Raw genomic sequence first — 27,219 nt, forward strand, 5'->3', positions numbered from 1 at the left:
AACAACTTACTGAAGTCCAAATAGATCACATCTACTGCTCTACCCTCATCAATCTTCTTTGTTACTTCTTCAAAAAAACTCAATCAATTTTATGAGACATGATTTCCCACGCACAAAGCAATGTTGACTATCCCGAATCAGTCCTTGCCTTTCCAAATACATGTACAACCTATCCCTTAGGATTCCCTTCAACAACTTGCCCACCACCGAGGTCAGGCTCACCGGTCTATAGTTCCCTGGCTTGTCCTTACCGCCCTGCTTAAACAGTGGCACCACGTTTGCCAACCCCCAGTCTTCCGGCACCTCACCTGTGACTATCGATGATACAAATCTCTCAGCAAGAGGCCCAGCAATCACTTCTCTAGCTTCCCACAGAGTTCTCGGGTACACCTGATCAGGTCCTGGGGATTTATCCACCTTTAACTGTTTCAAGACATCCAGCACTTCCTCCTCTGTAATCTGGACATTTTGCAAGATGTCACCATCTATTTCCCTACAGTCTATATCTTCCATATCCTTTTCCACAGTAAATACTGAATTTCTGCAAATCTTGCTTAAATATTCCAGTCGAAACTGGATCTAATCTAGCTTGGGTAAATACCAGGGTAACCTCAAGTCTCTCAATATGTCTCTGCCCCACACAAAAGTAATTGTTGCTTGCTTACCCTAACAGTGACAATGTTTGGGTGCTGTGCTTTCAAAATTGTGTTGATTTCCCGGAGAGACGTAATTGGAAACCCTTCCTTCTCCTTTTCCATTTTTAATCGTTTCAAAGCCACTATCTCATCTGAAACAAATCAATCCCAACATATCATTCTATGGCATCTTCAGGATTCCTGATTCAAAGTTATTATTTACATATTTATGTAATTTACAAATTCTAACAAAATATAAAAACTGGCTATAATTCTATATAGGAGCCAAAGGTGGATTAAATCTATAGATCGGGCAGACTGTATTCTTACACCCCTAACATAAAAAAACAAAAGAGTTCGATCCATACATTTATTGAACTATGTGGTTACCTTTGCAAGAGACAAGAGCTTCATTTTGATGTTGCAATGTTATTTACTTTGAAAACTATTCAGTGCAACAGAGGATAGTTATGTGAATCCCTGAATACTGCCTTTACAGAGAAATGAAGATTTGATATTCTTAGCTTTTTGGAAAAGGAAGGAGCTCTGAAATCCATATCTCTAAAAGAACAAGTTACATTAAAATATACTGTAACCTCACAAAAAGCAATGTGTAGTTATAAAAGTATACTAATGACTAGACTCAAAAGTAGGTGATGTTTCTCTGCACAAGTCGTAAGTAGGTGATGGAATATGTAATGCTGCCTCTGCATTTAGCCTGTCTGTAGTCTGACCTGATGAGTGGCCTTCTCCAACACTGGTGATAATTGCTGAAGTGGCACGCAGTGATCAGAAGTATCAGATTAAATCTCCTAAGTGGTCCCACTAACACTGGTGCTGGATTTGTTTAGTCTTGGACTAATGTGCTTCAATCTTAATTGTCTTCTGAAGTGATGAAAAGTCAAACTGCTATATATAAAAAAAAACATCCACCATCCCAGGATAACATCAGGCATATAAAATAAATGATGATGATCACACTCCAATTAGAAAGATAAAAGATTTCATGATGTTACCACCTCTTCTGATGGCCTTTACATTAACTTGAAGAAACTACCTTTCAGGTAACCCAGTACTCTGATCTGCCACTACTGGCCTTTTCACTTTTTAAGTTGTGAAAGTCTTAAACTCAACTAAAAATCGAACTGCCTGAATTACCGACTGAACATAGTATCTGCTTGCAAATAGCTAATTACATTGTATTGTATACCACCACTCACCTGTCTTTTTGTCTTTAGCCCTATAAACCACACCATAAGTTCCTTCTTCAATTCTATTAAGACACTGAAATTCTTCTACACTGCGGCAACCCTTGAAACAAATAAACAAAGATAAATTAAATTTGTGGTTATAGCCCATTTTAGGGATGTTACAAATGTTGTACAATACACAATTTATTTTTCTTTTATCAATAAAAGGGGTGCTATCACTGAGAAATGCTGAAACAATCAGGACAGCAGTACTCAGACAATAGGTGCAGGAGTAGGCCATTCAGCCCTTTGAGCCAGCACCACCATTCATTAAGATCACGGCTGATCATCCACAGTCAGTATCCCGTTCCTGCCTTATCCCCATAACCCTTGATTCCACGATCTTTAAGAGCTTTATCCATCTCTTTCTTGAAAGTATCCAGAGACTTGGCCTCCACCGCCTTCTGGGGCAGAACATTCCATACACCCACCACTCTCTGGGTGGAGAAGTTTCTCCTCATCTCTGTTCTAAATGGCCTACCCCTTATTTTTAAACTGTGTCCTCTGGTTCGGGACTCACCCAACAGCAGAAACATGCTTCCTGCCTCCAGAATGTCCAATCCTTTAATAATCTTGTACATCTCAATCAGATCCCCTCTCATCCTTCTAAACTCAAGTGTATACAAGACCAGTCGCTCCAATCTTTCAGTGTAAGGTAGTCCCACCATTCCGGGAATTGACCTCATGAACCTACGCTGCACTCACCCAATAGCCATAATATCCTTCCTCAAATTTAGAGATCAAAACTGCACACAGTACTCCAGTTGTGGTCTCACCAGGGCCCTGTACATTTGCAGAAGGACCTCTTTGCTCCTATACTCAATTCCTCGTTATGAAGGCCAGGCCACCATTAGATTTCTTCACCGCCTGCTGTACCTGCATGCTTGCTTTCGTTGACTGATGTACAAGAACACCTAGATATCACTGTACTTACCCTTTACCTAACTTGACAACATTTAGATAGTAATCTGTCTTCACCCAGCTTTGTGTCATCAGCAAATTTGCTAATATTACTTGTAATGCCTTCATCTACGTCAATGATGTATATTGTAAACAGCTGCAGTCCCAGCACCTCACCTTGTGGTACCCCACTGATCACCGCCTGTCATTTCGAAAGGGAGCCATTTGTCACTACTCTTTGCTCCTGTCAGTCAGCCAATTTTCAATCTAAGCCCAATACCATGTGCTCTAATTTTGCTCACTAATCTCCTATGTGGGACTTTATCAAACGCTTTCTGAAAGCCCAGGTACACTACCTCCACTGGCTCTCCCATGTCCATCTTCATAGTTACATCTTCAAAAAATTCCAGATTAGTAAAGCACGATTTCCCCTTCGTAATTCCATGCTGACTCTGGCCTATCCTGTTACTGCTATCCAAATGAGTCGTAATTTCATCTTTTATAATTGACTCCAGCATCTTTCCCACCACTGACGTCAGGCTAACTGGTCTATAATTCCGTTTTCTCTCTCCTTCCTTTCTTGAAAAGTGCGGCAACATTAGTCACCCTCCAATCCGCAGGAACTGATCCTGAATTGATAGAACATTGGAAAAAGATTACCAATGCATCCATGATTTCTACAGCCACCTTAAGTATCCTGGGATACAGACCATCAGGTCCCAGGGACTTATCAGCCTTCAGACCTAACAGTCTATCCAACACCATTTCCTGCCTAATGTAAATTCCCTCAGTTCATCCATTACCCTGGGTCCTTCAGCCACTATTACATCTGGAAGATTGCTCGAGTCTTCCCCAGTGAAGACAGATCCAAAGTACGTATTCAACTCTTCTGCCATTTCCTTGTTCCCCATAATAAATTCACCCATTTCTGTCTTCAAGGGCCCAAGTTTAGTCTTAATCATTTTTTTTCCCTTTCACACTTGGGGGAATATAGAGAATCCAGAGGTTGGGGCAGGAGAGTTACATGAGCATTAGTAATGGAATTAAAAATATTGCTGGAATCTCAGGTTCTTCAAAGTCTCCTGCACAGTAACCTGGAGATGATTAATAATATAAATACACAATACATTTGTTTTGATATATTATTCAAGCAAATATTATAATTAAATTTTTTGGTGGTCAATCTATTTCTGCCCCCCCTTCCCTGCTTTCAACATTTCCATCTGCTGGGTGAGGCTCCTTTCAATAGATTAAATTACTCTTGTTCCAGTGAATCTATAAGACCCTTGTGGATGTGAAACAATTACGACATTTGTGTATTACCCGGACTAATGAATAAAAATTATTTTTGGATTAAGATTGCTGTGTGCCCCTGCTTTTATCATTTACATTACAAGAAACAGCAGAGTAGCTGTATTATGCAAATCTATGAATAATTTTAAGTGGTTTGGATCAAGTTTAAGATTCTAAGTTGTAAGATCCTGGTTCAATACCTGAAGAGCAGGCAAGTACTGTGGCAATTCTTTTTTCAGTTCAACCGGTGAAACAGGTGGAGAATCAGGAACATAGTCCCCTTCAGTGGGAGTATTTGAGACCAGACTCTCCTCCTCCTCCATCTCCTCCTCTTCCTCTTCCACACTCTCTTCTGAATCGTGATCAAATTTTGACTCTGTAACTAAAAATTTCAGTATCAGGAAGTATAAATAACACACAAAAGCATAACTTACACATTAGATTTGAGAAAGGGAAAACAGACAACATCATTTACCGATTTGGATGTGATTTCCATTCTGCCTTTCTTCATCACTGAGTTCCTCCTCTTCACTGATTTCTCCTAATGCAAAGAAAGTCAAACCCTTAAAAATCAGAAAGGTCCTCAATTCTAAATTCTTCGGGTATTTACTCCACCGAAGATTCTAGCATGTTTATTCAGAACCTATTTGGATCAGATAGTGCAAGAAGAAATTAGCTGTTCGCTTCAGAAGTAGATATGCATCAGCACTGGGAGAGTGACAAGAGGATGACTGTATTCAGTTACAATTCTCTTATTATTTAAAATTCCTTTAAGAACCCATGACACCAAACATGCAGAATTACTCAATGGCAAGAGTGAGCTAGTTTACAGGTGCCTAAGCCTCTGTATGGAACTTTTGTGAAAATTTAGTCCTCACCAGGAGATTGTTCAGATTCGACCTCCGACAGACTGGGAGACTCTTCAGATGCCTCGCTGCTGCTCTCTTCTTCCTCGGAGGCAGTTGCAGACCCTATTAAAAGATATTCAGGAACAAAAGCAGACCATTGAGTCATAAAATAAGTGTTGAAGGAGGTGTCCACAATGAATTTTTTAAAATTCCACAATATTTTGTGTAAACATGCTCTGTGAAAGAAAAACTTACAGAATTAAGACGACTAAAACAGACCAGCATTAAATTCTGATATAATTGTGGGAAAACAGCTTTGGAAAATATACTGAGTTCAGCAGTTTATGGAACTTAAATGAAACAAACAATTGCAGCAGTCTTCTTGGATGAAAATTGTCCCTGTTAATGTTCAAATTTATCTTAGCACCTCCTCTTCGGTTAATCACATCATGCATTACTACTTGACTGAAAAGCTCCATAACTCAAAAAAAATCATGACACAAAAACAGGCTGGGAGGACCTTTCTATGGATTCACCTTGAGTCGGTCTAACTGTGCGAGATGTAGTGGCTGTAAGAATTGTCATTCTTTGCAGCTAACTGGGATGGAGGGGCAAGTCGGAGAGAGAGAGTAAATGAGGTAAAAGATGTTTATGTCTCGTGTGAGTGTTCTCAATTCATGGATGAATAATCCATATGAATCTTCCTGCATATTGCGTACCACGCTCAGGAAATCACCACAGGCTCTACCATATGAGTTCATAGAAGCAACATATTTCGTTGGCAGAACGAGGTGCTTAACATGACAGATTAATATATTACTGTATATGCCACTGAGAGTCAATTGTTTTATTAGTTTGTGGAATGTAGTACTGCCAGCATTTATTTGTTCCCATAATGGTGGAGAATCATGTTTATGAAACTTTACAATCCATGTATATACTTCACTGCTGTTAAATTGAGAGTTCCAAAACTTTAACAGAGCATTACTAAGGAAGTACAATTTATTCCCAAATCTGGATGGTGTGATGGAAATTACAGAGTAGGAATCCCTCATTCACCCTTTCGCTTCCAGTCAGAAAAGATTATAGGGTTCAAAGATGCTGTCAAAACAGCCCTGGCAAGTTGAAGTGTATCTTCTGGGCCGTACACATTCTCTCCGTCACTGTAGCAGTAGTAAGTGCTTAAGGTAGTGAATAATGTCCTGGAAAGGTGTGGAGCTTCTGAGAACTGCATTCACTCATACAGGGGAGAGCGTACTCCATCACACCCTCATCTTGTGCCTCATAGATGGCAAACAGGCTTTGGACAGTAAGAAGGCAAGTCGCTCAAAGAATTCCAGTCTCTGACCTGATCATGTTACGAGGTGTTTATAGTCCCTAGTTTAGTTTCTGCTCCATGATATCTCTGAGAACGTTCAGGTGAACAGATTCTGTGATGAATTCAACCACTGAATGTTCAGGGGAAGTGGTCAGAGACTCTATTGTTAAGAGATGATCATTGCTGGCCAATTGTGCACTACAAACATTCCCTGCCACTAAATTAGCCCAAACCTGGAAGTTGTCCAGGTCTTGATGAATGTAGGTAGAGACTGTTTCATTATCTAAGGTGCTGTGTACTGAACACTGTGCTATCACAGAACAGCTCCATTTCTGACCTCATGAAGGAGGGAAGGCTTTTGATGGCTGGGACTAGGACACTACCCAAAGAAATGCTTGCAACAACATCCCGGAGGCTTACGTAATTGGCCTACAATAATTACAATGATCACATTTTATGCCAGTAGAAAGTTTTCCCAAGATTCTCAGTTGCTTCGGTTTTGCTCGGTCTCCTTGATGGCATTCAGGTCCGATGGTGCTTTATGTCAAGGGCAATCACTCTTACCTCACATCTAGAAAGCAGCTCTTTTGACCAAGTTTGGACCAAGTCTGCAACAAGACCTGGAGCCAACTATTCCTGGTAGAAACCATTTATTGATGTCTTTACAGCCTAACACTTGTACCCTAGCTTTTGGGAGGCCAGGATATCTACAATACCTGAGGAGGATTCACCAGATGTTGTCTTTCTTTCACTGTCACTTATATCCTGCAAATCAGACAGTGGATCTTTCTCTTCATGCCTCTCCTCTTTAACTGCATAGAAACAAATAGGACAAAGATTTACAGACAGGAACGTTAGACATGCCATTCATTAACTCTCCTCTGGAAAGTTCTGCCTTAAACATTTTACACTATCGGTTGCTTCACCAGCCTCACAATTTAGCAACCATCCTTTTCCTCTTCAATACTCATACTCTTCGCCTTATTGTTATTTGCTAATCAGCTCCCCAATATACCCTCGGAATTGCTTTCTACATCTTGAGTCAGGTTTGCATTCCCGTTGTACAAGGCTTGGGATGAGTCATACGCAATTTGTCTGGAGCGTGACTGGAATTAAGCGGTCAGAAAAGAATCTCTCTGATGAACTTTCCTGATTTGTCTGAGGATTTCTTTTATTGCTTCTCAGAGTTTGTGATGTTCTCATTGAATGAGTAAAATATGGCATACAGTTGATTGGGCAGAACATACTTAATAAGCTTTCATTTTTCCACCCTTTTTGGGATTTTACAGCTCAGTGCTGGATTGTTACACTTCTTTATGACTATGGGGCACTCATGTAGTGCTACATGTATTTCACAAATTCCAATTCAAGTGCAGCTAGCATGAAGCCAGACATAATTTGTGTAAAATTATAAAGATGTACAATAGTTAAAATTTATCCTGTTAACTTTACCAATTTTTCTTCCACCTCCAAGTTCAATCCTCTCCGTGTGATACCACACTGGGCTATGACTTCTGTGATGAGACTTCATTTTTGCAGTGTACTCCTCCTTTGCTATTCTTTGCTGTATCATAACTGAAAAAGAGAACAGGAAAGTTGAATCAAATCAAACCAAACTAAATGGACAAGAATTAAAACAGATAGAAAGCTACATTCTTAAAAAGATCAGCATTAAATATTATACACATTCCAGCAAAATAATTTCAAGTGGGCTGCATCTTGTGCTGGAGTACTCATTTCAGGACTCATTTCAGGACACAGCCATCTGGAAAATGGATTAGTGGTTCTATTTTCTTTGCAAAAAGATAATTGGAATAGCTAAAATAGAAGGCAAAAACAGATCAAATATAGTAAATTTTAAAATCGCTTCATCTGAACAATGCATTAATCATTACTAAATTATCAAGATGGTCTTACACTGAACTACAACACTTTTAATTCCTGCCTGCATTTTGCATCTCACAATGCTACTTTAACCCCAAGAGGCCCATGATCATCTAGCCTACAGCACACACATGCTGCAACAGTACAGAAATTGAGGCCTAACTAGTTGCTATACCCTTTTCAGGCAAATTTTCATCTGCATTATTTGTCCTCGGCTAAACCAGACCAGGCTGAAATCTAATATAACTATTGGACCATAAAGTCTAGGAGCAGAATTAGTGAGTAAAAAATGAGGTCTGCAGATGCTGGAGATCACAGCTGCAAATGTGTTGCTGGTCAAAGCACAGCAGGCCAGGCAGCATCTCAGGAATAGAGAATTCGACGTTTCGAGCATAAGCCCTTCATCATCCTGATGAAGGGCTTATGCTCGAAACGTCGAATTCTCTATTCCTGAGATGCTGCCTGGCCTGCTGTGCTTTGACCAGCAACACATTTGCAGCTAGGAGCAGAATTAGGCCATGTGGATCATTGAATGGCAGAGCAGATGCAATCACTGCTGATAGGGTGAGAAACCTATCTCTCAATAATCCTTGATCTCCTGACCAATTAAGGATCTATCTCTATCTTAAAGACACTCAATGACTTGGCCTCCACAGCCTTCTGCAAGAACGCATTTCACATGTTAACCACCCTCTAGCTGAAGAAATTCCTCCTCATCTCAGTTCTGAAGGGTCATCTTTTCACTTTGAGGCTGCACCCTTGGTTCCTAATCTCTCTGACTACTGGAATCATAATCGCCTTGGCCATTCTATTCAGGCCTCTCAGTATTCTTTAAGTTCCAATGACACCCACCCCTACTCATGTTTCTAAACTGCATTGAGTACATACTCCGAGTCCTCAACCTCATATGACATCTTGTAGGTCTGACCAGATTAGTTAAAGACCACATTATAGATAGGGCTTCAGTTATAAGACAACAACAGTGTCCTCTTTTCAGTATTATTGTGCACCTGACACCTATACTTGCTTTGTAAAAGGAGCTAAGCAAATACAATGTGCCATTCATTTTGTCTATTTCCACAAACAGACTAATAACACTGCCTAGTGACTGACATAAAGCCTTTCCAACATTAAGGAGTTGCCAACTTTATTTTCCATAAAATACAATAATGATAATTCCTTGCTAACACACAAACACTGTTGGAATCTAGATTCAATTAATAAATATGGATCATAAATCTGGTCTCGATAATGATGACCAAGACAACTATCATGAATTTTTGCAAAAATCCATCTGGTTCACTCATGTCCTTTTAATGTATCTCAAACATAACTGTACATCTACAGCAATGCGGCTACTGTTAACAGCCCTCTGAAATGGAATTAAGAACAAGTAACAAATGCTACCTTGCCACATACAATGACAGAAAACAAAATTTGTCTTGGGAAACATATACTCATTCTAATTCAAACACGTTCCTGTAATGCCCTATTGCAAAGATAAAGGTCACAAAGGGAGTAATTCAGTAGGAGGAAGGCGAGAAAGGGGGCGAGGAGGAGGATGGCGAGAGAGGGGGCAAGGAGGAGGATGGCGAGAAAGGGGGCGAGGAGGAGGATGGCGAGAGAGGGGGCGAGGAGGAGGATGGCGAGAGAGGGGGCGAGGAGGAGGATGGCGAGAGAGGGGGCGAGGAGGAGGATGGCGAGAGAGGGGGCGAGGAGGAGGATGGCGAGAGAGGGGGCGAGGAGGAGGATGGCGAGAGAGGGGGCGAGGAGGAGGATGGCGAGAGAGGGGGCGAGGAGGAGGATGGCGAGAGAGGGGTCGAGGAGAAGGATGGCAAGGGTGGTGAGACAAGATGGGAGGGGAACGAAGGGGTGGGCGAGAGAGAGGGATTTCTGTAGCAGTGGTCTGAGTTTGGGGCAGGTGACGTTTTGGAGTTTCAAGCAGTATCTCTGTGGTGGAGGGGATTATGGAAGTTCATATACTAACAGCATGCAGTATAATTATTCCAATTTTTTAAAAAGCAACATCATATGGATAGATTAGACAGTTATATACAGACATATAACCATTAAAAACAAAACCTGGATTTGAAAATCTCAAAGATTAGATATCAGAACTGACAGGTTCTCAGTCCTAGTTTTAAACAGTATAAACACCTTCTCTCCTGATATCTCGCCCCTTGAGCCTTTCCCGTTCCTTCTGTTGCTCCCACTGTTCCTTCTGCTGTTGTTCTCTCTCCCTCATTCTCCTCTCCCGTTCCCTCTGACGCTCAAGTTGCTCAAGACGGTCCCTGGAAGATTCACCACAAGGTGATAAGTTTATAAAAAGTATTCAAACAGAAAACATCAAGTGGTGTTTTCACACTTCACACACACAACAGCTCACGTCACTCACCAAGGACTGCCCTGCCCCACATTGCTTGTATCTATAAAAGGTTTCATGTGCCTATCAAAACAAAAACAAAACCTACTTAAATAACCCCACTGCAGAATCCAGGCAACTTTATTTCAATGTATGGATCGATACACTTCAGTTCTGAAGATCAAAGCTCTGTTCTAGAAACTACGTTTACAAACTTTTTAATGGTGTAGAAAGCTTCATTTCAAGACCAAGGTCTATCACAACACAAGATAAAGCTTGTTTTCTTGCTATTTTTAATTGGGCAGTAAGTCTGCATTACACATAACAAATTGCCATGATTTTTCAGAAGATCGCTGTGGGTTTATTTCACACATGACAGGATGGTTTTTGTTGGCAACAATTGAGCTCTATTCTGCAATCACACAGGAGTAATTCAGCTAACTATTTTCTGTCCACTCATGTCCCTCAATTTTGAGGCACCAAAACTCAGGCTATTCTGACCATAAAGGTACACAATGAGAAGCAACCATAACCCTCTAGGATAGAGAATGCTAAAAGTTCATAACCTTCTGAGGAAAAAAATTCCTCCTCCTCTCAGTTCTAAATGATAACCCCTCGTCCTGAGAAGATATCTGTAACTGGACTTGCATGATAAGCACAGATAAGCTCTCAACATATATCCTGTTCCAAACAGCCGCAGAATCCTGTCTCTCTCAATGGGATCACCTTGCTTTCTTAGACACTGCAAAAAAAGTGTCCGGTTTACTTAGTCTCTTATCAAGATGGCCTAGTTGTAAAGCACTAAACTATTAATCCAGAATGTCGCTAATGTTCTGGGAACCCAGGTTCAATCCTGCCAGAGCAGATGGTGGAAATTTAAATTCAATGAAAAATCTGGAATTAAGAATCTACCAAAGACTGTACAACTTGCTGATTGTCCAAAAAATCCCGTCTGGCTCATTATTGTCTTTCAGGGAAGCAAATCTGCCCTCCTCACTTGATCTGTCCTACATGGTACTCCAGACCCACAGCAACGTGGTTGGCTCTCAATTAGCCTCTGAAATGGCCGAGTTAGCTACTCAAATTGTATCATACGCTACAAAATCCCAACAAGAAATGAAATTAGACAGACCACCTGGCACTGAGCCACCGGAAAAGATACTGGCAGAAACAGCCGTGTCAACCCTGCAAAGTCCTCCTTCCTAACATCTGGGGGCTAGTGCCAAAATCAGGGGGAGGGATGTCTCACAGATTAGTCAAGCAAAGCCTGATCTTTTTATACTCATGGAATCACACCTTGCACACAATGTCCCAAATACCAGCATCACCATCCCTGGATACATCCCGTACCAATGGCAGGATAAAGCCAGCAGAGGTGTCAGCACAATAATAGAGTTAGGAGCAAGCTGTCCTTGGAGTCCTCGACATTAACTCTGACCCCATGAAATCTCATGGCTTCAGGTTAGACATGGGCAAAGAAACCTCCTGCTGATTAATACGTACTTGTCCTCCCTTTGGCTTATGATCGAGTACTCCTCCATGCTGAACAACAATTGGAGGAAGCACGGAGCGCGGCAAAAGTGCAAAATATACTCTGGGTGGGGATTATGGGCAACTCAGTAGGACAGTGATTAGCACTGCAGCCTCACAGCACCTCAGACCTGTGTTAGATTCCAACCTCGGGTGACTGTTTGTGTAGAATTTGCAAGTTCTTCCAGGGTCTCTGTGGGCTTCCTCCAGTTGGTCTGGTTTCCTCTCACTGTCCAAAGATATGCAGGTTCAGTGATACCTAGTTCGGATTTTGCCAGGGTCACTCAGCTCTTGACCTCCTTATAGACTTGGTTCAATCATGAGCAAAAGAGCTGAATTATAAAGGCGAAATGAGAGTTACAGCCCTTGACATCAAAAGATGCATTTGACTGAATGTGGCACCAAGACGCCTTAGCAAAACTGGAATCAGTGGGGATTGGGGGGATACAAACTGGAATCAGTGGGGATTGGGGGGATACAAACGCTCCAAGATGGAGTCCTATTTGGCACACAGGAAGATGGTTGTGGTTGTTGGAGGTCAGTCATCTCAGCTCCAGGACATCTCTGCTGGAGTCACTCAGGGTAGTGTCCTAGGTCCAACCATCTTCAGCTGCTTCATCAATGACTTTCCCTCCAGCATAAGGTTAGAAGTGGGGAAGTTCACCAATGATTGCACAATGTTCTGTGCTACTCGTGATTCTTCAAATACTGAAGCAGTCTATGTTCAAATGCAACATGATCTGAACAATATCCAGGCTTGGGCTGACAAGTGGCAATTAACATTCTCACCACACAAATGCAGGCTTCAACCATCACCAATAGGAAATAATCTAACCACCGCCCATGACATTCAGTGGTATTATCTCCCACTATCAACATCCTGGGGGCTACCATTAACCAGAAACTCAATTGCACTCACCACAAACACAGTGACTTACAACAGCAGATCAGCCAGTACGAATACTGCAGTGAATAACTCACCTCCTGAACCAACCTCGCCCCCACCCCCCCTTCCCAATAAAAAAAAGCATGTCCATCATTTACAAAGGCACAAGTCAGGAGTGTGATGGAACAGACCCCACTCGCCTGGATGGGTGCAGCTCCAACAATACAAGAAGTTTGACACCATCCAGGACAAAGTAGCCTGCTTGATTGGCACCACATCCACATCCTTCAACACCAATGTTCAGTACACACTGCTACAACTATCTCAAAAACGCAGTGCAGAAATTCAGAGATCCTTAGATTGTACCTTCCAAATCCACGAGCACTTCTACCTGGAAGGGCAAGGGCAGCAGATATATGGGAACACCATCCCCTGCAAGATCCACTCCAAGCCACTCACTATCTTGACTTAGAAATAGAACGCTGTTCCTTTATTATTGCTGGATCAAAATCCTGGAATTCCTCCCTAAGAGCATTGCGGGTCAACCTACAGCAGATAGACTACAGTGGTTCAAGAAGGCAGCTCACTACCACCTTCTCAAGGGAACTAGGGACAGACAGTAAATGCTGCCAGCTAGCAACGCCCACATTGAGTCACTGAATCACATGGATGCAGACCCTTCAGTTCAACCAGTCCGTGCAGAACATAATGCCAAACTAACTAGTCCCACCTGCCTGCTCCTGGCCCATATCCCTCCAAATCTTTCCTATTCATGTACTTATCCAAATGTCTTTTAACTGTACCCACATCCCCACTACCTCAGGAAATTTGTGCCATATGTGAACCACCACCTGTGTAAACGATTTGTCCCTCATGTCTTTTTAAAAATTCTTCTGTCACTTTAAAATTTTGCTCCCGGTCTCGAAATCCCTCATTCTAGGGGAAAGACAAGTATCACTAACTCTATCTATTCACCCAGGTTGGATAACGAGAGTAAAATTATTTTGCTTACTACTTTAACTTAGTAAATTTAAAGTAAGATTTGACACAGGGTAGTGTTCATCAAGAAACTAAGAAAACATTTTATATCTTAAAAGTAACAAAAAAAGGCCATGTTCTCTGCTAAGATACAAGTACACATTTATTTACCACATGACAAATTTTAGCTTGATTAAACACCATTGTTCTGCTTACACAACTAAAACCTAACATTTCTCACAGGAAAGCTTTATAAAAGATGAGCAAAATTACCTCATCCAAATTAGAACACACAGACCTAGATTCAAATTTGGTTCCTTCAGCCTGCTTCACTATTCACTAAGATCATGACTGATTTAATTGTGGCCTCAACTTCACAAACAACCCTTCCCCAATAACTCTCCCTTGACAAACAAATATCTGTCCGACTCAACTGATTACATCCAAGGACCCAGCCTCTACTGCTCTCCAAGTAAACAGAATATCATATTTTTCTTTGTGGGCATTTAAACTATCTCCACCTTAAATGGAGAACTCAATCTTCAAACTGCATTCCTTAGTTCTAAACTCTCCAACAGGTGGAAACATCTTTTCAGCATCCACCCGGTCAAGTCTCCTCAGGTTCTTATAGGTTTACACAAAAGTAATTCTCATTCTTCTAAACTCCAGTACGTACAAACTCAGTCTAATCTTTCCTCATAAAATAGGCCCTCATCTGAGGAATGACATGAATGAAACTTATCTGAACTGCTTCTGATGCAATATTCTCTCTTAGGTAAGGTGTCAAAAAATCTATACATTACTCAAGATGCAGTCTCACTCAAGGCTCTAATACATTGATAGTAACACTTCCTTATTTTTATATTTGATTCTCTGCAGTAAACACCATTATTGTATTTGTCTTCCTAATCACTTGCTGTACCTGCATTCCACATTTGTATGATCATGTTCCAGCACATCCCAGGTCCAGAGGTCTGTAATCTCTTCCCATTTAAATAATGTAATTTTTCCATTCTTTCTGCTAAAGTCAATAAGGTCAATAAAGTCATTTTCCTACAGTAAAGTTCATACTCCAATTTTTTTCCTACTCTTTTCACCTATCTATATCTTACTGTAGACTCTTCACAACTTGCTCTTAACTTACTTTCTTACAATGGTCATTGTGTCATCCACAGATTTAGTTACTATTCACTCCCTTCAGCAGAGTCATTAATAGATTGCCAACAGTTGAGGCCCAGCACTCATAGATCAGATTATTCAATAATTATGGTTAACCAATGCAAAAATGAACACCTAACTAATCCTGTATGCGCATATGGAATGAGCTGCCAGAAGAAGTGTTGGAGACTGGTACAGTTGCAACATTTAAAAGGCATCTGGATGGATATATGAATAGAAAGGGTTGAGCGAGATATGGGCCAATTGCTGGCAAACGGGACTAGATTAGGTTAGGATATTTGGTCAGCACGGATGAGTTGGACAGAAAGGTTTGTTCCCGTGATGTACGTCTCTGTGACTCTATGACCGAGATCTCCTATTTTGCTTGTCATCTTTGTGCTATCAAAATGGCTTTGAAATCCAAGTACACTAAAATTTAATAAATTAGTCAAAGAATTTCCCTTTCATAAAACCACGCAGACTTCACTATGATTCTCTATATATCCTGCTATTAATAAATTCTAGCATTTTTTATATGACACGTCAGGTTAAATGGCCTACATCTTTCTGATTTTTTTACCTCCTTCCTTTCTAGAAGAGATAAATTATATCTGGGATTTTCAAATCCACTGGAACCATTCCAAAAACTGGGGTGCTATGGGGTGACCTTATAGAGGTTTACAAAATTATGAGGGGCATGGATAGGGTAAATAGGCAAAGTCTTTTCTCTGAAGTCGGTGAGTCCAGAACTAGAGGGCATAGGTTTAGGGTGAGAGGGGAAAGATATAAAAGAGACTTAAAGGGCAACTTTTTCACATAGAGGGTGGTACGTGTATGGAATGAGCTGTCAGAGAAAGTGGTGGAGGCTGGTACAATTGCAATATTTAAGAGGCATTTGGATGGGTATATGAATAGGAAGGGTTTGGAGGTAAATGGGCCTGGTGCTAACAGGTGGGACTAGATTGGGTTGGGATATCTGGTCAGCATGGACGGGTTGGACCAAAGGGTCTGTTTCCATGCTGTACACCTCTGTGACTCTATGAATTCTGAAATGTAACAACCAATATATCTATCATCGTCGTAGTCAATTCAAGGTAATTAATTAAGCAAGGTAGTCAGTAAGAGTAATTTATTTTGCAAATTGTCTTTCAATTTGCAAATATTTCAAATTAATAAAACAAATTCCTATCATTTCACATTGCTCTATAATTTTGACAGCGGATCAACATAGAAACACTGCTGTGTGGCCGCAAGGAGCATAGCGTAATCAATACAGAATGGGAGGGTACAGATTCAGTTCTCTAATTTACTGATATTCTAATGAGTAACAACTGATGCAGATAAGCAGTAAGCACAGAATATGAAAGAGTTACTTGGATCAGTAGCATCTATTGTAAACTAATGGTGAACAGAATCATTGGCAATTTAATTATATAAGAGATGTTGGTCTAGAAAGGGGAAGAAATGGGAGGCAATGCCCCATCAGTAGCTTAAGCAGATTTAGATAAAACATGTAACTCAAGAGTAGACACACTCTGACATAATTTCCAACTATGTGACGGGGGAGGGGGGGGGGGGGGGGGGAGGGTGTGGAGGGTCAAAAATAAAACCTAACTTAAGCCAGGTGATATGAATCCAAGTTTCAAAAAATCAACATTGCTCTACTCATTGGCAGAAACATCAATCCCAATGTTTCAACTCAAAAATAATTTCCAAAAGATATGTATTTTAACTCACCAACATACTGGATGTCTGCACCAGTAAACTCAAGTTTCAATTTAATACGTACTTTGCATTCCAAAAATCAGATATTTCAGTTAGTAGTCGTTTGATTGTTTCAAGGTTTATCTCCCAAACTAAGTAAACTTGACTTCTGCAATATGGTTCTTAAGCGCAATGAAAATGAAGTTTTATTTTTATTATTGCACTCCCATGGTTAAAACAGGTTGTAAATAATTCAGATTGAGAGTGCACATTTCATTAAGCCATTTGATTCATTGTTCGAGGTAATACAAATTAAATAACTGCTGGAAATATGAAATGGCTGAAGTACAATCTTATTTGATCCTACCTGAGCCCCAGCAGAAAGACTAACTTTCAGCATTGTTCTAATTCATGAATTTCCCTAAGACTGCTGCACTGCATGTTATGCAGAAGTGATGTGTACATTAAAACCAAATATAAACTGCATGCTACGAGCACTGAGTCTTTCTTAAGTATCCAGGGTACTGTATATCAGAGGATGTACAAGGAACTTTGCTGTAATGATCATATGTTGGTTAACCTTCACAAAAGTTATAGCCTAGATCCCATGTTTCAAGCAGAATCAATTTGAAAGCTTTTGCAGGAGCAATGTTTTATTTAAAAAGTTAATGTTACATTAGCTGATACCATGGGCATAAGTTGCCAATTCCACAGGATGCAAAGGTGCACAGTTTAGCATTAAGCAGAGAAAACTGCAGAGATCCCAAACACTTAACAGAAAGATGGAAACTCTTCACTTCTGTACTATCACTTTATGGAGGTATATGGTCCTGAGAACTTTTCTTCAAGTCATTAGATATCCTTAACAACGGTTGCACAGCCTGCTAACCCAGAGGAAAATTATGTTCCTTCACCTTTCTCTTCTGGAATGTTCTCTGGCAAGTTCTCTCCGTTTCTGCCTTTCCCGTTCTCTACGTGCCTTATCTTGCTCTTCTCGCTGTCGTTTCCTTCGCTCATGCTCCCTCTCTTTTTCCTTATCTTTCTCCTTCCCTCTGATGTGTTTTCCTGTTTACAAACATTTGCATGTTATACCGCTCTTAAACTTTAATTAAATCTAATACTAGTTATCAACTGTAAATTAAGAGTCATCAAAATGGAATCAGTTGGAGTTTCTCAATTTTCCGTATCAGAAACATGTTGCATAGCAGTATCATGGACTTGTAGGACAGAAGTACTCACCACGATTCTCAGGAGTTTTAATTGCTTTTTTACACTCTCAGACTCACCCACATTGCTTCATGCAAAACGATATTCCATCTAGTAACCTTGTGACAGATGCAAAACAAGCTTTGAAAACAGAAAGCTAATCAGACCTAAAGTCTGAAATTTCCAAGTAGTAACAAGTGTCTTCTGGTTCACCTCATCTTTGTACCGGAACAGGAGGGGTCTTCAACCTGTTCTGATATTCAACTAGTTTGAGATTGACATATAGTTTAATGCTATTTACCCACCTGGATTCCATAATACTCTCGCCAATCAAAATTTTATCAATCTCAGTTTTGAAATTTTCAATTGACCTACCAGCTTCAAAGGTTTCTGGGAATAGTGCTCTAGGTTTCCACCACTTTGTGAGATGAAGTTTTTCCTAAACTAACTAGCTCTAATTTTAAGGAATTAATCCATTTGAGGAATCTTAGAATACATGTGCACAGATCCATGAAGGTGACAAGAAATATTGACAGGGTACGGAGTAAAATATATAGGATTGTGTGCATCATAAATTGAGCATGAAAGCAGAGAATTTATGTTGAACCCTTATAAAGTTCTAATTAGGCAACTAAAGTAATGCATTCATTTCTGGCAGCCATGTTTTACAAAGGATGGGAGAACCCCTGAAATGGTGCAGAGTGCTTTCAGCTACAAGGTTAATTTGAAGCAGCTGGGCTTGGGGTAGTTCTCATTGGGGCAAAGAGAATGGGGGAAACAGTACAAAGATGCATATGATTACCTACCCTGTCTAAATTGTCATAAAGAAACCCTGGCCCCTCTAGATGATGGTACAAGGGAACACAAGTTTAAGAGAATGAGGAGATTTTTGTTTAAATCACAGCAAGTGTTAATGCCACGGAGGATGGTGGAGACACAGAGCTCAAAGAAATAGGAAGGGGTCTTGAAGAATATCAATTTCCAGGCCTACATGGACACAGTAGGGGAATGGGATTGACTGGATTACTCCACGATGAACTGAAATGGATATGATGGATCAAAGGCCTCCTTCTGTGCAATAATTCTGACTCTATGAACTATCCCCAGCTGAGGGCAACAAATTCTATTAGGCTTCCCCCTCAATGGGCTCGGCCATCATTTTACCAACGTCCTTCCTCACTCTCAGCCTCTCTTCAGAAATGCCTCCACTTATGACTTTATTTAGATCCCACCTTAACCGTCAAGAACAACAAGCATCATTTATGCAAATTAGTATCATAATTTTAAGCCTTTGGATTACACAGTAAAATTACTCCAGCTCATATACCTTATGGATTGATTATGAATGGCCCAAGCCAGATCAGTAGATAAACATTGCAGCCATGTGAGCAATACCACAAGAGATTCACAATTAAATAAGCAAGAAATGAAAAATAGTTGTTACATCATGAAGCATGTTACCCCCATGCACTGAGCACTACGTATCCCGATTAAATTTCTGTGCATCAGCATGTGTTCGATACAATAATTGATTGAGTTCATGTTCATCTTTTCAATACAGATACTTATTCAAGCATTTCTTATAGAGATTAATGAATTCTTTTCCTAAGGATTTATTAAAGAAAGAGAGTAATAAGAGATGGGACAGGAAATCCTTTGGAGAATTAATAAATTAAATTTTCAGAGGATAACAACTGAAAATGGAAAAGTGGGGTGCAACAATGAGAGAGGATAACTATAGATAAGGAGTGAAGTAATAAAAATGATTGAGTTGTTACATCCTGATCTTTTGTCCAGAGGAGTTCCCGCAAAGCGAAGTAACACAGGCTGTGACCATATTTCAAACATCACAGGATACTGAAGTTGTGCAAGAGCATGGAGGGCTGCCACTGTAATACTACTGCTTAGACAGAATAAACCTGATAACTATGAACCAGCCAATCTAGAGTCCGGTAAATTCTCTAATGAGACTACCCAAAAACTGGCATTGCTCAAAAACCAGGCTTCTCAGAATCCCTACAGTGCGGGAACAAGCCATTTGGCCCAACAAGTCCACACTGACTCTCTGAAGAGCATCCCACACAGACCCAACCCCCCACACTATCCCTGAAACCCTGAGGTCCCCTTGGCTAATCCATCTATCTAACCTGCACATCCCTGCACACAATGGGCAATTTAGCATGGCCAATTCACCTGACTTGCACACCTTTGGACTGAGAGGGGAAACCCACACAGACACAGGGAGAACATGCAAACTCCACACACACAGGCGCCCACGGCTGGAATCAAATCTGGGTCCCTGGCACTGAGAGGCAGCAATGCTAACTACTGAGCCACCGTGGTTTCTTTTCATTTAAAAAAAATTTCTTGATTTTTCACCAAAAATGACAGAACACGGTGCAATCACAAGCAATAAACAACCGTAAACAAAACCCTGATCACGCGGCATACAAAACGCCCTCCCCGCGGCATATACGTCCCCCAAAATACAAAGAAGAAAAAAATGACAAACAACCCTAATAAATATAAACATATACAAAGCACAAAACCATAATAAATTAGACCAGCAATAAGATAACTGCATTAGCTAAAGAAAACAAAAGAAAAATCGCCACAACAGAAGATACTCCAATCTGGAACAGTTAAAAAGACAACATCCTTAACATATGAAATGGTTCCAGAATTTTGTAGATTTGTTAGAGGAGGCAGATAAGGATAATCTAATCTTTTCTAATTTCAACAAGTATAGCAGCTTTCTAACCCAGTGTGTAGGAGCAGATGGAATTAGGGATTTCCATTTTAACAATACAAATCTTCTGGCCAATAGGGTAGTGAATGCCATCATGTCTTTTTTAGAGGAAGAAAGATTAGGTAAAGAGGATGACACCCCAAACAAAGCAGTAATAGCATTCGGAGTAAGATTTTCGCCCGATATCTTTGACACCTTATTTAAGATATCAGTCCAATATCTCCTTAAAAGGAGGACAAAGCCATGTGCATATAATTTACTGGGGTTTGTTGACACTGATCACAGGATGGAGACATCTCTTCAAACATTTTTGCAAGTCGAGCTTTGGTATAGTGGGCGCGGTGTAGCATCTTGCACTGAATAAAACAAGGTTTTGCAAAGATAGAAGATCTGTGCACCCTTTCTAAAACCTCTTTCCACACATCACCCTGGAATTATCTCCCCAATAGTTTATTAGAATCAAGAGAATCTGATCATGCTTTATGAATGTTTGAATAAATAGCTGAAATAGCCCCCTTTAAAAAAGAAGGCAGTTCCAGAAAGATATCAAAACCAGAATCATTGGGAAGGGCGGGGAAAACCTGAAATGAACTCGAGACAAAACTGCAAACTTGGATGGATCTAAAGAACTGCCTTTTAGGAAGTGAAAACATATCAATTAATCGTTGAAAAGATGCATAAACACCATCAACATATAAATCTTTCACAGCTTTTATCCTTAACTTAGCCCAACCAGTGGCGTCTACATTGAAACTAAATTTTAAAGATAGGAAAAAACAATTACATTGTTCATGTAGTCATTATTTGGAGATGCCAGTGTTGGACTGGGGTGTACAAAGTTAAAAGTCACACAACACCAGGTTATAGTCCAACAGGTTTAACTGGAAGCACTGGCTTTCAGAGCACTGCTCCTTCATCAGGTGGTTGTGGAGGACACAATTGTAAGAGACACAATTTATAGACGGAACTGAAATTATACATTGAAAAATACCTTGATTGTTTGTTCAGTCTCTCATTTGTTAGAATGACCATGATAATTTCATTTCCTTCATATGTAAATCACAAAGCTTTTTTATAAAGTTACATTCTCAGGTTAACGCTAACAATTGGTGTCAGCCCAGATAAGATGTTGAAGGTGTTAGCCCCCTGTCTGTGCCATAATATTTAGGCTGATTGTAATCTAAAAAGCAAGTTAACAGAGTCTTACATGGATTCATGCAGTTTTTGAGCAAAGTACAACGTAACTCTGCAAGTACAAATTCACCCCACAAAAATATATGTGTATATGTGGGGCATGTGTGTGTGTCAGTGTCTGTCTTGGATGGGAGGTTGAGAGTATCTGGGAGAGACAGAGAGAGAGTGTGAGAGAGTGCGAGGGCGTGGGGGAGATGGGGAGAGGGAGTGTGTAAAGGGGTCTAAGTCAGTGAGAGATTGAGTGTGGATGTGTGTGTGGGTGTGTCTGTCAGAGAGTGTGCGCATGCGTGTGGCTGGGATGGAGGGTTGTCAGTGTCTGTAAGACAGAGTATATATGCGTCTATGAGAGAGTTTATATGTGTGTGTGAGAGAGTGTAAAGGGGTCTAAGTCTGTGAGAGGGTGCATGTAAGAGTGTGGGAGCATGAATGTCTGTAGGAGTGTGCATGAGTGTGTATAGGGGTGCCTGCGTGAATATATGAGTGTGTGTGCATGTGTGTGTGTATAGCGCAATGATGGTCAACTGTAGTGTGACATGAACCCAAGGTCCTGATTGAGCCCCTCCCAATGGGTACCGAACTTAGCCATCAGCCTCTGCTCGGCCGCTTTTCACTGCTGCCTGTCCCGAAGTCCGCCTTGGAGGATGGTCACCCGATGATCAGAGGTCGAATGCCCTGGACCGCTGAAGTGTTCTCCAACTGGGAGGGTACACCCCTGTTTGTTGATTGTTGCGCAGTGCCCATTCATCTGTTGCCGTAGCCTCTGTTTGGTTTCACTAATGTACCATGCCTCAAGGCATCCTTGCCTACAGCGTATGAGATAGACAACGTTGGCCGAGTTGCACGAGTACCTGCTACGTACATGGTGTTCCTATGCGCAATGGTGGTATCAGTGTTCACACTCTGACATGTCTTGCAGCACCTGCAGTGACAGGGTTCATGTCACACTACAGGTGACCACCATTGCACTATACATACATACAGGCAGATCTTTATACAGATACGCACACAGACACACACACTCCTACACTCACCCATGCACCCTCTCACAGACTTAGATCCCTTTACAGTCTCACTCTCACATACACTCAACCCTGCACCCCACACACATGCACATTCTCTCAGAGACTTAGAGACTTTACACTCACACACACACACCCTCTCTCTCACATATACTCACAAACCCCCTACCCCAGAACCCCCCCCCCCCCCCACTCTCACATGCAACCTCTCTCAGGCTTAGAGCCCTTTAGACTATCTCACACACATACAGACTCTCTCTCACAGACACTCACAACCACCCCCCACATCTTATCTGGGCTGACACCAACTGTTATAGTTAACCTGAGAATGTAACTTATTTAAAAATGTTTTGTGATTTACATATGAAGGAAGTGAAACTAACATGGTCATTCTAACAGATGAGATACAAAATAAACAATCAAGGTATTTTTCAATGTATAATTTCAGTTACATCACACTCTAAACTTTTGCTATAAATTGTGTACTCCATAACCATCTGAAGAAGGAGCAGCACTCAGAAAGCTAGTGCTTCCAATTAAACCTGTTGGACTATAACCTGGTGTTGCGTGATTTTTAACACTGTTCATGTAAATTGAGGTAGGAGAAACGAGAGGTAAATGCAACAAAGCCTCCAATGTTACCAGCCGGGTGGAATTTGCCTCAACAGTCAACCAAATTGGGAGAACATCAAGATTCTCCTATTGGAACCAACAGGTCAAATTTCTAATGTTTGCTGCCCAATAATAAAACAAAACATTCAACAGCGCCATTCCGCCTCGTATCTTAGGCGTCCATAACAACTGTTTTCATAGCCTAGAAGTTTTTTTAGTTTCATTCTTGAATTTATTTGGAATATTTACTTTATGGAAAAAGAAAGAGAGAGAATAATTAGAAGAATATTAGTGGAACAATATTCATCTTAATGGAATTGATTCCAGCAGTAACAGACAAATTAAGGAGAGACCATCATTCAAAGTCCCGTTTAATTTGTATCAGTTACAGTTCAAAACCTCTCCTGCACAAATTGCCCAGTGCAACTGCCATGTGTACATCAAAATTAACAAGACCAGACTTGGCTATTTTAAATGGGAAATTATCTAGAAGGCTTATTGAAAGGAAATATCTCACTTTTGCTAAAATTCAATTTATACCCAGAAATTTTACTGAAAGATTCTAAAACTGAAAGTGTGGTGGGAATAGGGAGAGACATTCGAGACAAATAGCAAAAGGTTACTTGCAAAGAGGACAATATTAGACACCATTTCTAATAATGCCAGAGAAATCAAGATGAGTCTGTAGTGCAACAGACAGAAGTTCAATTACAATGGCAAACAGCAGTGGATTCAAAGGACAGCCTTGTCTAGTGGAACGATAAAGGTAGAAATAATCAGAATTCATGTTGTTGGTCCTGATAGAGGCCGGCGGTGAGTGGTTTGATCCAAGAAATAATTTTTTTCCCCAAAGCAAAAAGAAAGATAATTTCATTCTATTCTATCAAAGGCTTTTTCAGCATTTAAGATATCAAAGCCTCAGGGAGAGTGGATGGGAAAGAATTGGAAACAACATTAAATACCCGCCTAAAATTAAGAAAAGGAGCACCAGTTGCAAATAAATCCAGTTTGATCCAAGGATATGATTGACGGAAGGACGGTTTCCAAACAGAGGGCCAATAGCTTTGACAATAATTGAAAGTCAACATTTAGTAGACTTATAGGATGATGTGAACCACACAGTAAGGGATCTTTAAAAGCAAAGAAATTGATGCCTGAGTTAAAGTTTGAGGAAGAGAGTCAGAATTAAATGTTTCAACAAACACACTACCAAAAGCAGAGTCAGCTTTCTTCAAAATGTTTTATAAAACTCAGCCAGAAAACTGTCAGGTCCAGGGGTTTTACCACTTTGTAGTGATCTAGCGGTAGCCTCAATTTCTATTGCTGTGATTGGTTGGTTCAATTCCTTTGCTACATTTTGATCAATAGTAAGAATGTTAATCTTAATCAAAATCTGCTGTAGCAGAGGAACATTCAGATGAATAAAGTGGAATGTAAAATTCCTTAAAAGTCTTATTGATTTCTAATGGGTCTGACATGACATCTGAATTAGCCTTAATTTGAGAGATTAATTGAGGGAAGGATATTTGGTGCAATTAATGTGCCAACAAATTTCTAGCTCTATCTCCTTGTTCTTAAAATTTCGAACTCAAGTGAAGTAAAAGCTCGGTGGGTTTTCGGGACATTACTACATCATACTCGGCCTGAAGGGATATGCGTTCTTTATATATTTCTGAAGACTTAGAGATTGCACAAAGAGAATCTAATTGACATAAGTATTTTCTTATGTGTTGCGTAAGACATTGTTTCACCTCTGATGAATGCCTTCAGGGTTTCTCACAGCAAGGGAACTGGAATGTCTGGAGTTTTGTTATTTTTATTTAAAAATCTATCCTCCAAGAGACAAAATTAACAAAATCTTCCTTTAAGAGTGAAAGGTGGGCGTTTATTAAGAAACTTCTAAAAGCATATATTCATAGAGACAGATGCATGGTCTGATAAAATAACTGATTATTTGCAACCAGAAATGGATGTCAGCAATCTGCCATCCATCAAAAATAAATCAATACTTGTGGAAGTGTAGTGGACATGCAAAAAACAAAACAAAAATTCCCTTTTAGAGGGATTAAAGATCCGGCAAGGATCAACAATATTAAACTCCTCCATAAAAGTATTAATTATTTTAGCAGATTTGGACTGGGCACTTGGAACACAGCAAGAACGGATTGTGCTGATGTGGGGAAGTAGGCAAGACATGAGAGTTATTAAATCTAAAATTTTTCTAATCAACCTGCTCAAAGTTCTTATTTTACACACATGCAACAGGTAGGAATGGAACTCTAGCCTCGTGGTTCAGAGGCAGGGACACTACAACTGGACCACAAGAGCCCAGTTATTATACTCATATGAGGTAAGTTAATTAACATCAGCACTGGAGTGACATTAACCTAAAGTGTTTTGCAATCAATTCAGTAAGTCTTATTGCACTCACTTTTCACTGAATCAGCATGTTCTCATTTGGAAAGTGCATTCAGAAATATTTTTCTGACAACTGGCAAGTTCCTAAAACTGATAGCCTCCTCCAGAAAATGATGGATTTGAAAAAGTGTACCTTGGAATATGAACCTAGAGTCGAGGATACAATGAACGCCCAAATAGAAATATATGCATTAACTGAGGATGGTCAGAACTGATGTCCAATGGTGCATCATGATTTACAAATTCAGTGGGTTTTTTTGGAACTGTAAAATGGCATGCATTAAAACGGTTCAGTAATTGCTGTGTGGATGGATTTTCAAGTTGTGTTGGAGGCTTACTGATAAAATTATTGCAGCCGGTGTTAGTAGGAACATAGCAATATGAACTGGAAGATACAAATTTATACTTTTCACATGGCAGAATGGAAACATGATGCTCTTCACCAAGATCTCAGCTATTTCATGGCAATAACAATCAGGATAGACATAAAGTGGCACATGAGGTGGCAATAACTGCCCTTCACATCAAGGCACCATCTGACTTAAACTTGAAAGGATGCAGAAAAGATTTACAAGGATGTACCAGGGTTGGAGGGTTTGAGCTCTCAGGAGAGGCTGATTAAGCTGGGGCTGTTTTCCCTGGAGCGCCAGAGGATAAGGGGTGACTTTATTTATAGAAGCTTATAAAATCATGAGGCATGGACAGGGTGAATAGTCAAGGACTTTTCCCCAGGATAGGGAGCCCAAAACCAGATGGCATAGGTTTAAGGTGAGAGGGGAAAGATATAAAAAGGGACCTAAGGGGCAACTTTTTCATATGGAGGGTGCTGCGTGTATGGAACGAGTTGCCAGAGGAAGTGGTGGGGACTGGCACAATTACAACATTTAAAAAGGATCTGGATGGGATACATCAATAGAAAGGGTTTGAGAGCGCTTAAGGGCCAAACGCTGGCAAATGGGACTAGATTAATTTAGAATATCTGGTCAGCTTGGACCCATAGAGTCTTACAGCATGGAAACAGACCCTATGACTGAGCATGGAAACAAGAAGCCTTATCAAAATTGGAGACTCAGGGGGATAAAGTCAGACCGAATATAAAGATGATTGTGACTGTTGTCAGTTATTTTAGTCCCAAGATATCACTGAAGTAATTCTTTAAGGTTGTATTCCAGGCTCAACCTTTAGATACATTTAAAAGGACAGAAATGGGAATGTTGACTGATCGTTGCACAACATTCAACACCATTCATGACACCTCAGATACTGAAAAAAACA

General features: G+C 40.4%; 1 protein-coding gene across 11 annotated transcripts in view; it reads right to left on the reverse strand.

Moving 5' to 3' along the window:
- The window catches only part of cdk11b (cyclin dependent kinase 11B), a 62,161-nt gene that overhangs the window by 10,492 nt on the left and 24,450 nt on the right, over positions 1 to 27,219 (reverse strand). For 7 of the 11 annotated variants that reach the window (XM_060852356.1, XM_060852349.1, XM_060852347.1 and 4 more), the window contains 10 exons: positions 17,661 to 17,811; positions 10,524 to 10,574; positions 10,286 to 10,419; positions 7,697 to 7,819; positions 6,961 to 7,056; positions 4,957 to 5,049; positions 4,554 to 4,619; positions 4,279 to 4,460; positions 1,856 to 1,946; positions 666 to 787 (listed from right to left, as the gene is read on the reverse strand). In XM_060852356.1, the coding sequence (XP_060708339.1) occupies positions 666 to 787; positions 1,856 to 1,946; positions 4,279 to 4,460; positions 4,554 to 4,619; positions 4,957 to 5,049; positions 6,961 to 7,056; positions 7,697 to 7,819; positions 10,286 to 10,419; positions 10,524 to 10,574; positions 17,661 to 17,811 (1,109 nt within the window). The remainder of the gene's footprint in view (positions 1 to 665; positions 788 to 1,855; positions 1,947 to 4,278; positions 4,461 to 4,553; positions 4,620 to 4,956; positions 5,050 to 6,960; positions 7,057 to 7,696; positions 7,820 to 10,285; positions 10,420 to 10,523; positions 10,575 to 17,660; positions 17,812 to 27,219) is intronic. The other 4 variants (XM_060852355.1, XM_060852353.1, XM_060852350.1 and 1 more) reach the window with 3 other exon arrangements.

Source organism: Hemiscyllium ocellatum, chromosome 37 (genome assembly GCF_020745735.1).
Source record: "Hemiscyllium ocellatum isolate sHemOce1 chromosome 37, sHemOce1.pat.X.cur, whole genome shotgun sequence".
Lineage (NCBI taxonomy): Eukaryota > Metazoa > Chordata > Chondrichthyes > Orectolobiformes > Hemiscylliidae > Hemiscyllium > Hemiscyllium ocellatum.